Source organism: Centroberyx affinis, unplaced genomic scaffold (genome assembly GCF_046629955.1).
Source record: "Centroberyx affinis isolate AG114_WGS23_722 - 3 ecotype Tasmania unplaced genomic scaffold, CSIRO-AGI_Caff_v1 ptg003969l_1, whole genome shotgun sequence".
Lineage (NCBI taxonomy): Eukaryota > Metazoa > Chordata > Actinopteri > Beryciformes > Berycidae > Centroberyx > Centroberyx affinis.
Window position 1 is genome coordinate 122,417 of NW_027281790.1, and position 12,570 is coordinate 134,986.

At 39.3% G+C, this 12,570-nt stretch overlaps 1 protein-coding gene across 2 annotated transcripts; it reads left to right on the forward strand.

Moving 5' to 3' along the window:
• Positions 1-944: 944 nt before the first annotated feature.
• pfdn4 (prefoldin subunit 4) lies at positions 945-3,910 on the forward strand. Of its 2 annotated transcripts, none has more exons than XM_071541914.1 (4): positions 945-1,002; positions 1,420-1,527; positions 1,900-2,040; positions 3,432-3,909. In XM_071541914.1, exons 1-4 carry the CDS (start codon positions 976-978, stop codon positions 3,561-3,563), a joined length of 408 nt encoding a protein of 135 aa, XP_071398015.1. In that variant the 5' UTR covers positions 945-975; the 3' UTR covers positions 3,564-3,909. The 2 variants fall into 2 exon arrangements, with proteins under 2 accessions (XP_071398015.1, XP_071398016.1); XM_071541915.1 differs by having other exon boundaries at positions 976-999; positions 3,432-3,910.
• Positions 3,911-12,570: the final 8,660 nt, after the last annotated feature.

Here is a 12,570-nt window from a genome sequence, read left to right on the forward strand (position 1 = left end):
CTTAATCATCCCTAAAGATACCAAAGCCACTTTATGCAAATTAACCTAGCCACAAGGTATGTGTGTGTAGTTTACCATGGATAAATGCAAAAGAAGGATATGTAAAAAAAAATAAAAAAAAATAAAAAAAATCCATTCCATTTTCACATATGAACATAAGCACTGTGCAGTAGCCTATTCACTGTATTTGTTATGACAAAGCTTGGAATCCATGAACACAATGTCCCATTGTAGCCTATAGGCTGCATACTGAGGTGGGAGTTGGATTCCCCTGGTTGTACTGTGCACTTTTGACTTCATGCAAGGCATGGTGGGACTGGACATAGCCAAGAAAACTGAAACAACCTCTTTTCAATAGTTTACATTGTTAGGGTTTGAACTAGTGACGTGCCAATGCATAACAGACTATGTCTGCTAATAGCATGAACCTTACAAAGGCTATAGCTGATTAGGCTACTGATTTTATTCCAAGTTTAGTTTGAACAAATGGCATATCAAGACATATTTCAATTCAAGATTTCCCACGTGTTTGGTAGGCTATAGAGTAGCCTACAGCCTAGTTGCAGATTTACTGTCTTTGTTTCACTAGATTGCATTGTATTCCTATGCACCTTCAGCATTAAAATCTGAATAATGTCTCTAGCTTTATAGAGGCATTCAGTAAATATTTGAACTTGGGTGCAGTTCTGTTTGCTGTAGGAATGTTTACAGAGGAAGAGTTCCGGTTAATCTAATCACGAGTTTGAGATATTGCATAAAAAAAATAAAAAAAATAAAAAAAAGTAGGCATATTTCTGAGGGGAAGTCATACACTGAATTAGCTGAATTATCACTGATGACAAATGGACAAAACTGACAAAAATAAGTGTTTTTATTTCTTCACAGTTATACACTGGGTTGTCCATTCCGCTAGGTGGCAGTAACAGCTAAACTGGTCAGTTGGAGCACCCTGCCTCTCAAGTCGAGGAAGCGAAGATGGCAGCCACCATGAAAACGACTGTAGTAAGTTTAAATTGAATGAATAATATTTAATGTTGTTTTTAAAGGCTTTCGTTGCTGGTTCGTCTGCAGACATACACCAAAAAAGCGGACGGGCTTATAAGAAAGTCAAAACAATGTCTGCCGATGGTATTTTAATTTTAGCCACACCCTCGTGCATGTCAACGATATTAGCTAAGTGTTAGCTAGCTAGATAACACGCTAGTTAGCCTGCCAGCCTTTTCATGATGATGATGAGGATGAGGATGAGGATGATGATGATTGCCACGCTTGTGAAAGGTGTGATGGTGACAGTAAGCTTTGACAAGGCCAGCAGTCAAGCTATCTGGATAGCTATGCTATCACCTGCATGAAATGAACAGGCAGATCTGCCTTGCTGGGCTTGGCTAATAATAGATTTCCCTTCTCTCCCACTTGCAGGCAGTTGAAGATGTTAATGTCACTTTCGAGGACCAGCAGAAGATCAATAAATTCGCGAGGAACACAAGTCGAATGACAGAACTCAAAGATGAAATAGAAGCAAAGAAAGTAAGAGCTGTGACTTGTGTTGTGTGACTTAACTCGGGTGTTTCTGTCATATAAACAAAACAAGACAACAATGAATATGATCATTGTCAAACCTTGAAAAGTTTGGGAATTGCATACAAAGTCTGTAAACGTTTGGAGAAAAAAAATAAAATCTCTTCTGTCCAAATACACTTATGATTATATTTTCTATGCTGTAATCTGACTGTTGTCAGATTACAGCAGGGAAGTTTGAATGATCAGCTAGAACGACATCACCTAGCTTCTGTCATACTTCCCAAGCACTGGGATAATATAATACTGATGACATTTAGTGTGGTATTGATTGTTGACAGAACTGAAACACTGTAACGGTCTGCTAATGTCTTTATTCAGAAATCCCTGCAGAACCTGCAGGATGCCAGTGACGACCTCATGATGTTCGACGACGACTCTCTGTTGATCCCTTATCAAATCGGTGACGTCTTTATCAGCCATACCCAGGAAGAGACACAAGAGATGCTGGAGGCTGCTAAGGTGGGCCTGCTACATAGAGTTTCTCTGTTATCTAGAGATCTCTTCATAGTCTTAAGACTCTCAGGAAATGGGTCATTGGAAAAACATACAGCTTTTGTTGAAGAACCATTGGAGAGATTTTAAGATGTAAAGGTATATAGTGAAACTCAACATCATAAAGGAATTAATAACTAGAGAATGAATCTGTTAAAATATAAACATTGGTGACAGTAAATAAAACAACAGTCAGCATCAGACAACATCAGTCATTAATTGTTTAAAACAATGAATGTCATGTGCAGGAGTCTCATGCTCTGGAGCTTGCACACTGCTTTCTGCTCCCATTGCGTATAAATTTCTTAACACTCAAACATTTTACATACAATTTTACATTACAGAATACATTGTGTGGTCTGTTTTATTTAGCTCAGAGCGAGGAACTTTTCCTCCTCAAGTTCAGGGTTTTCCTCCTCAAGTTCTACTTTGAGGCAGCATTAATACATAGTCCATCCGCTATATTCAAACAAAAGAGAATTAAACTGTGCTTTGAGGAAATTGGTTTGGCAGCCTCTTTATTTAAACTGACATTATTTTTTAGTGTATGGTTTAATTGAATATAAACATAAGAAAGTCTAATGTCCTGATCTAGGCTATGGCAGCAACAGTTGAATGCAGATCAGAATTGTGCAAGCAGGGCAGATGTGCAGAATAGTCCAGAGCATAAGAACAGTGACAAGTGGTCCAAAGCGGTTCATGAAGACGGTGCAGTGCGAGCGGACCTCAGCACCGCTCCCAGTTGGCTGAGGCTTGAGCCACTGTGGCAGAAGGCTTTGTTTAGCTGCATGGCGGTCGGCACAAATGAGCGCTTGAAGTCCTCCTTGGTACACCTCAGGGAGATGAGCTGTACTTATTGAATGGGAGGTATTGTCTAAGATGGAGGTCAGTTTAGACCTCATGCTCCCCTCTGCCACCACTGCCAGGATGTCCCGGTGACAGCCAGCCTTTCTTTAACCAGTTTATTGAGCCTGCCTGCCTTTCCCACCTTGATGCTGCCTCCTCCACACACATCAGCAGAGAACAGCATGCTGGCCTCTACTGATTGGATACACACATTGAATGACAGACAAGCTGCAAAATTGTAATAAATAATTTACCTATCATGTCACCATATCTGCTGATGATAATTTAGCATACACTTAGATCATTTTAAATATCTTTCTTTTTTTCTCCACTCACTGGTTTCCAAATGCCTTCAGAATGTGTTTTTGATGACACAGCTGGAAAGAGTCTTTCATTAATTGGCTTATAGAGATGCCTTTTGAACCCGTTGCTTGACACTCACGAAGAAATAGCAGCGATTGCCAGATAGTTTGAGATTTCTATCCTCTAATTCCATGTTCTTTATCGTACAGGAAGCACTGGAGCAGGAGGTCAGGGACCTTGAAGAACGAGTGTCAGCAATCCAGCAAGTGTTGGGTGATCTGAAGGTCCAGCTCTATGCCAAGTTTGGCAACAACATCAACCTGGAGGCAGATGAAAGCTGAGAGGTGAAATGGACATTGACAGCTGTCTCAACATGGACCTTTTCATGCAGCTCTCATCAGATTCACAGGAAGCTTGCCAAAGCAAAAACATCAGTAGGGCTCTGCATGAATGGATTAGATTCGCAGCATCTGGCTTATGTTTTCATTTATGTTTGTTTGCGCAGATGATGTATGTGTTTTCATCTTGGTTTTGGCACAAAAATGCAGAAGGACAACAAAGGTAATGGTTTGGAGACTGAATAAATGCACACGATTTCTAATCTATTTTAATTGGTCACTTATTTAATGTTCATGTGTTTTATCTAAGGCTAATCTAACTCAAGTAAAATAAATTCACTGGAAAAAGTTGTGTATTCTTTCGACCTACATCAAGAGCAAATTTAACATTCTAAACCATTCTCGTCATGAGCCAGTTTCATTTGTCAAGAACTGATTTTGTAATAAGTTTTCAACCCCTTTGCAGTGACACTCTTATATCTCTGCAGTGACAAATTGAGTTAAGGTGCATCCAAATTCTTTTCAGTGTCCTTCATGTGTCTCTACAAATTGATTGGAGTCCATCTGTGGCCAATTCATTTGATTGGACATGATTTATAATGAAGTGCATATATCCGTATAAACGCATGTTAAGATCAGAAACTCAACCATGAAGTCCAAGGAACTGTCTGCAGAATTCAGAGTCCGAATTATAAGGAGGCATAGATCTGGGTAAGGGTATAAAACAGCTTCTAAAGTGTTGGGAGTTCGCAAAAGCTCCATCTTTTTTTCTTTGGAAAAAAATGGAACTACTCAGATTCTTCCTAGAGTCTGACCAAACTGAGCAACTGGGCAAGAAGGAGCTTGATCAGTGAGCTGACCAAGGACCATTCTGACAGACCTACATAACAGAGTTTATTGGCTGCAATGGGAGATCTTGCCAACAGTCAGTATTGCACTTTATAAAAAGACCTGTTATGGCATGAGTAGAGTTGGTAAAAAGGCTGTGAGAGACTCTGAAAGCATGAGGCAAAAGATTCTGTGGTCTCCCTAAACGAAAATGAAACTTTTCAGCTGTTAACACAAAGAGCTACATCTGGCAGAAACCAGGCACAGCTTATCACCCATCTAACACCATCTCTTACTGTGAAGCGTGTTTGAGCAAATCTGCACGTTAGAATGGGAGAAAATCCCCAAATCCGAATGTGCCCAGCTGATAGAGACGTATCAAAGAAGACCTGTAGCTGCAATTGCTGCCAAAGGGGCTTCTACAAAGTTTTGACTCAATAAATTTGCAAAGATTTCTAAAAACATGTTCTCACCTTTTTTTGTGTATTTTGTGTAGATTGTTAAATGATCACTATTTACTCCATTTTGAGTTTAGTCTGCAATGCCACAAAATGCAGAAAAGGTCAAGGGGGTTGAATACTGTCTGAAGCCATCACACTAATACTACTATAACTGACAATTTGCTCACAGAAAACAGTTGAGAATCTTAAAAGCCAATAAGACATTGTTGACAATGAACAATATAGATAAATCTTTATGACATTAGATTTTTCATTATGTTCAGGCATTTTAGACAATATTAGGACATACAGTATTTACCAATTTCTTTTTGGTCAGTTAATGACTTGAGTTACGTAGTTTAGCATGAAGAATATAATCTTTTTCTGATTTGTAATAGAAAGTATGAAATGCAGCACACATTTGAAATGGGATTTTTTCTCCCGATGTGATGACAATTGGATGGTAATGTTTAGAAATAAGAAATGATGTTAGATTCAAGTCGTGATTTCCTAGCTCTTTGTCATTTTCATCAAGTATATTGTCCTTGCCCTGCCCTGCGCACAGAGCTGTGGCTCGTTGAGGTGCTAGCGAAGGTCAGGAACACTTCAACTGAATATCCATTTCATGTTCTCTGAATATCCTGAAGATTTACAGATCTAATGTAGTGTTTTGAAAGGCATTAAGTGTCCACTGAGACTTTTTATGGCGAGCCAGAATGGAAAGTGAGAGGCGTGACAGCAATATCCGATGAGTTTGAAATAGATCAGCAGTCACGACTAGTCTCCCAGCAGAATAAGTAAAGCTGTCTTATAAGAAGTCGCCTACAGAATGGACACAGCAAAATGATCTGAAGGTTCAGCTATATGCCGAGTTCCGGTTGGTGCGCTGGAATGAAAAGGGAACAGTCATTTTGCAGCCTTAGACCTAAAACAGACCTCGGTCAAATAGTAACTACAAATGTAGCTTAACACACAATTAAGACACTTTCAGGTAAATTGTCAATCATATAACAGTATACTGATTTGACTGTCAAATAGTTAGTCAATCATTCTTACACTCATTACATTGCCCTATGTGGCAGGCTCACCCATCTGGTGATGTTAACAGATTAAAACAAATGCTAATAATTACTCGCACATATTATTTGACCCAGGTTTGACCTAAAACAAAGTCTCTTCAATAGCCTAAACCAGTCACAGTTCTCATTGTGACTGATTATTGATCCAATTGACCAAATCTCCACTGTTAACAACTGAGGTGAAGTTCACAAAGGGGGTGATTTGATAGACAAGCAACTGAATAGAAGAGTTGGTAGATCAAAGGCATCTGTCATGGTAAACTTGAGCATGAGATATACAGGGAGGAAAAAGACTGCATCAGGACGACACAAAAGACTAGGTAAATCCATCAAGGCTTCCGATTCTTAGCAAGATATTCATACAAACACAGATGTGTATGCTTTGTCAGGATAATTGCTGCTGCTGTTGCTGCTGCTGCTAGTCAGCGGGTCAGTCATGAATCAGAATGAATTTCTTCTTTTAAGATCAAAAGCAATGAATTCAGGTGAAATCTTGGGCATGCAAATTGTGTTATCCGAATGAGTGTGTTCCATTTCCCAGATAATTTTATATATATATATGTACTGTATATATATGTACTGTATGGTTGGTGGCTCCCACAAATACAAACAATGCACAAACCTCATTAAATTGTGCCCTCAAGTGTGGCCTGCTTGAGCTAATAAAATATCAGAAAAATAAATGGAGAGTTTGAAGTTATAGCTGACACCTCTGGAGGATCAAGATCTCAATTAACAAGTTCCTCTTCCCCATGGGTTTCCTGCTGAACATTCATAGCTATGATTAAGAGGAGCTCCACCCACACAGGCTTGTCTTTATGCACAGCTTGTTAAACCCTGGCTCAGAGGAACACACATGGAAATGACTGGACTTATTTCCCTGATGGCCTTGTTTACTCTCTCTCTCTCTTTCTCTCTCTCTCTCTCTCTCTCTATCTCTCTCTCTCTCTCTCTCTTCATTTCTATCTGTGCTCTCTCTTCTCCTTTCTCTCTAATGGCACAGATGTTGATTTTTATTAGCTGTGTAGTTAGAATCAATGTTCACAGCTTTGACAGCTTTTAGATTGGTATGATGGTATGATTCCCAATGAAGCAGCCGACAAGACTGAATTGTTAACTAAGGTGGGACGCACATATAGTCTGCCATGCTGATCTGAGAATTAGATTAATCTTTATTATTGTCTTTGCCTCCTAATAAAACTTTAGACCTGTCAGAAACAAAGCCCAACTCATTACAGAAGTCTGTTTCACTGAACTGTGTAGTGTTGTAATGTTATATGAGGACTACTAAAACTTCTATTCTCCTTATTCGGATATTAAAAATGAGATAATTGAGTCAACATGATCTGAATTTGTATCAGAAGAAAAGTATATATGTGATAACTGTGTACTGGTTTACACCTATTTTCAAGCTCAACCTTGCTGCAGTAACAGCAGAAACATACCAGAGGGTGTCTCTGTCTCCCTACTAATTTTACAGTCAAACTCGAGGAGCTCAAACTGAGATCAAGGTGAGTTCTTGGAGTTTATTGGATATTGGCTACACATTGTAAATCTTGGAGAAATGCATAAAATGTGGCCGTGTCATGGTTCCTGAAAAGAAATATGAATGAGATGTGAAGAAATGTGTGGAAAACAAGATGGAGGAGGCCTTCTAAATATAGTAAGGGTTAAGGTTAGGTGAGTCATACTGTATTCACCTGGTTTGGCCTCTAGATCCAAAGGGTGATTTGCCATAATAGCAAAGTGCGTTTTTGATAACAGCTTTTGTCCCCAATCTAGTAAACAGCTAAGTCTTGCTGGGAGCTTGTGTCCTTTGCTCTTCTTTGGTGGGTTTGTGCTCACTTCATCATTTTCTGCACTGGTGGTATAGTGAGAAATTGTGTTTGTTCACTGTCTCCGTATGTTAGTCTGAATGTCAGGAGATTGAATCCAGACTGTCTGAAAAATCTATAGTAGCTGCAGCCATTCCTCATCACTTACAGCTGTTCTGTATCAGCCAGCTTTTATTCATTACAAGTGAAATGCAATCTCACCAGTTCTCACCAGTGCATATCAGGTCATCAGTATGTATCATTGTGAGGGATGAATGATTAATATCTGCATAGCTCATACTGTTATTGTTTCTTACATGTATGTGCAAAATTAAAAGCCTTGGTAGACAATATATTCTTCTTTAGGTGTGATGATGCTGTAGCTCTGTCACTAATGTAGTTTTCCTTACAGTTTGGCCTTTTAGCCAATGAACTAGAGTTAGTTACCACACTGTATTTTTTGTGATGGGAGAGTATACAAGCTTTAAAGGTCCTTAGCCTTGACAGCTCTAGTACAACACATCATGAGAGCATGACAAGTAAGGGACAGCATGCAAATTTAGAAAAAAAAAAGCCTTAACCTGAAATGCACAGAGCAAGATGAGGCGACAGACACGATGCAGTGATGCAACTGCTTGAGGAAATGTTGCAGATGATTTAGGATGCAGTGAAAGGCCATGCCGCTCATGGTCCAGATGGGCCAAAAGCCTAATAATTATTGCGTGAGACTGTTCAGACAAATTAATTTACTGATAATTACTTCCATTCCATCACTTCCTGTGGACGGGGGCTCTGGAGTGCTTTGTATGTGGAGGCTGAACACTTTGCTGGGATATCTTCTGTCATTCATTTCATTACTGTCCATCAAGCTGATCGACCAAGACAATAAAGCCGCAATTCCGCTGCGGTAGTATATGAAACACACTGCATCTGAATGATGAAGACAAGTCTTTGTGAGGATTGATCCCTCAGTGAGTGTATGAGTGTGTGTGTGTGTGTGTGTGTGTGTGTGTGTGTGTGTGTGTGATCAGTGCAGCAATCAGAAATGATAAATGCTTTGAAAACAAATTGGTGTCCCAGAGCAAACATCCAATGGTTTATTTAAAGATCTGTTTATCTTTCATTTATGAATTACAGAATAGGAAATTAAAACTTTCACTTGTATATCATCAAATCTCAGTCTAGAATGTGTGCGGGGGTTTAAGCTTGTAAGCTGCCATCAGTTATCTACTTTAATCAGTGGCCCTTAATATGCATAGAATATAGCTTCAGAAATAAATGCATTTCCATATCCACTATAGGAAAACGGACCAAGTAGGTAACCATATGAAAGACAGTAGAATGGCTCCAAATGTTTCAATGAATATCATTACCAAAGACTGACGTCCTGTCAGTTATATCATAAGGACCTTGAATAAACTGACACATCCAAGGTTTTGGAATACAGTTTTAAGTGCATTAACGCTTATGAAGTGATGAAAAACTTCTATCTCCCCAAATATGTGCCTCTGAATAGTGATCTCAGATGGATGTTATGGAACCAGTAAAACTCTAAAATAGTTTTATAGTGACAAGAATCTGGTGGCTTTTTTTTTTTTTAAAACAATTTTCACTCCTTAATAAGGTGTTAGGGTAATCCCTATTTTAATTCCTCAATAAGGCAACATTATTAATGAGAACACCGTCTCACTTACAGCAATGGCCTCCTGACGTAGTAGGAGTTACGGCATTGGAAGAACCCTTCTCATTCACTTCACAAAGATTTTCCCACCTAGGGATTGATCCGTCAATCACAAGAGTGTCCCCTAACTGAACGGCTTCTGCTGTCCCAGTTAGCTGCAATTTATGATACACCAACAAATATCAGCAAATAACAGCACAAAAGATGGGTTCACAGTTAGTCCTTAGGTGACATTTTTCCACAATCCAGTGATTTCTATAATCGCTCTTGCTCTAGAATCCATGTTCTCTCCGTCTGCGAGGCAAACACAAAGCCTAATTAGTGGGGTAGATAGGAGGGGGTGAACAGGATGAATTATGATTTATCTGTTTTTCATCCAATTACTTCTAATTGGTAAACACCAGCCCAAGCACAAATAAAGTATAAGCATTTGCATCGTGGTTGAGCAGTAAAAAGTTCAGCAATTCTTTGTATTGCATCCATGTGGTTTATGAATTCCATAACAGAACCTGACATCATGATGTCTGTGGGTGTTACTCACCTTGATCCCACTGCTGAGACTCTTCTTTTAACACCTCAGGATGTGCTGTTATATTATCACGTTCGTTTTGGTTTCAACACTTCAGCGGGCTCCAACTGGCAAGCCCACTTTTGATGAGTGCCAATAGGCTAATGTCATCCTGCCAGTAAGTTGTCTATTGAATATTTTCAATTGGGCCACTCGACCAGCTCATTAGAGAATACTATAAAAAGAGGAATTAGCGGAAAGAAGTACAGCCTGATCTTGATAAGAGAAATAAAAGGTGAGACTTGCAGAATGAGCATCTTCTGATATTTTGACACTTGCCATGTGTTACACAAGATATGCAACAAAAATGAAATGAATGAAATGAAATATGAATAATGAAAATACCATAACCCTAACCCTATCTTCAATTGATCAGAAAAGCTGTGTAATTAGCTGACTTTGTCCCATATAATTAGCTTTGCTTTTGCAACAGCTCAGCCCTTAATATAACCCTGTGATGAATCTATAGATCTAAAGATATCTGTGGTGCTTTGCAACATTCACACAATATAGACAGACCTCTTTCTGAGGATGTGGGTTAGAGCGTTTGGCGGCTCTGCTGCCCACTGAGACTCTACAAAGCATTAGAAATGATCTCATCTTGGGAATTCCGCCCTCCTTCATTGCGGATTAGGCTATTCTTTATTTCTCAATTGTACGATTGCACCCTCATGCAGTGCACAATGTATGATCCATCTTTGAATCTCTTTGATTTGGCGCTGTGGTTAATGTGAGCGTCTCTATGGGGAAGGATTGGAGTGTGTAGGAAATTAATTGTATGACATACACCAATGAATATTTTAGCTGTTGTTTACATGTTTGGAAAGATATGAAAAGATTGTTCTTGGAAATACAGATTCCTTCTCTCTTTGTAGAATGGGGGGTGTTGGGGGTAAAACTGATGAGTCTAAAAACAACAGTGAGCGATGAATGTGAAAACACACGTGTGCAGTGTATACAACAGGTATGCATTAGGGCCCACACATCACACATGGATGCAATTGCCACTTTGTCTCAGCTATCTAACCAGGTTCCATCATGGTACTTAAAACAGGACAGGACAGTGTGCAGAAACAAGCACAAACTTGATTCTGACAGTAAAAATCATGTTTGTCTCTCAGAACAATGTTTATGCCAATAAACTCTCACTATTGGGGCAGAGTATGAGTGTAAACCTCAACTGGTGGTTTCAGTGAGCCCATCATCTCCATCTAGGTATTTTGAAGTGTGATGCTGGAAGCCCTCAGAAGAAAGACAACCTAGGTCTTTTCATTTTTCATTTACTGTTGAAGTTCAAAGGTAAAATGTGTGTTGTTTAGATCAATAATTGATTGGGCGGGTATGAGGCTGCAATGAAAATAATGAGTCACTTGAGATACGCACGGTTGTTTTTAGTGATAGGTTCAAGACAAATTCAATGTTTTGTTTATATTTGCTGCTAAAAATGATGTTGTCTTTACAATAATATTCATCACAACATCCAGTCAGATAGAATGAATCTTTGCCATCTCTACTTTACCTTGATAGTGTGTCTCTCTGCTCTAGCATTAAATGGAACATGTTAGAGGAAAAAATACAGCAGTGTTGGTGGGCCCAGCAGACCATGGGAAGATTGCTCAAATTTGGGTTTTGCCAAATGTAACCAATGGTTGCTAGCCACTGGCAGGCACTTTAGCACTTCAGTCTACTCACCAACTGCATACACACCATTTAATCTTATTTTCCACTTGAAAAGGATCCAATTCAAATGATGCAGGGGAATATTTCAGCTTTGGTGTGATTTTACAGTATCACTCAGTTGGAATCACTTTATAGTTGCTGCTCAACTGACTCTGTGCACCACAGCAACCTCAGCTGGTGACCTGGGCCCTTTCATGTTATATTACCTGGTGAACTGGCCACACTTGCAGCTACCTTGCCCTTAAGCCAGAACCATCTGCTCACTAGCACCACATGATCATAATAGTTGGATATCCACTGTCTTGTCTGACTTGCAACTTGAATGGGATCCAATTCAAATGACGGAAGGGAAATTTGGTGAGGGGCAGCATGGCAGCTGCGTGGTTCGTTTGTCGTTTCACGGCAAGAAGGTCCTTTGTTTAACCCCTGGGTAAAGACGGATAGAAAATGAGCGTACATCTAGGGGCTACGACATGTCGTATAAACCATCTAATTATGGGATATAGAGAAAAACAGATTAAAACAAAAAATGGACATTAACCACAAGATCTTTGGTTTGTTGAAATGTAGAAAGTGGTAATGTGAACTACAACTATAGTGCAACACCTTCATTTTCAGGTACAATCTTAATTGAATTTCTCAGAAACCATATGAAAATACGCCATGGCCATGTGACCCCAATATTCCAAAGCATCTGATGAAAATGATGCAGCAGCTGCCGTCTCATCTGCCTCACTAATTATAATTCCACTTAGAGATGGAGGTACAGCATCCTAATTGGATAGAGCAGAAGTCATTTGGAGAATCTTTGTTGTACAGTGGTGATGAGTAGCAGGATGTCAGGGAGAATAGGATGTCTTATTTAGTTTTGTTTACTTTTTACAATGTAGTCAGACCTGTTACTGCAGCTTCAGTCGAAA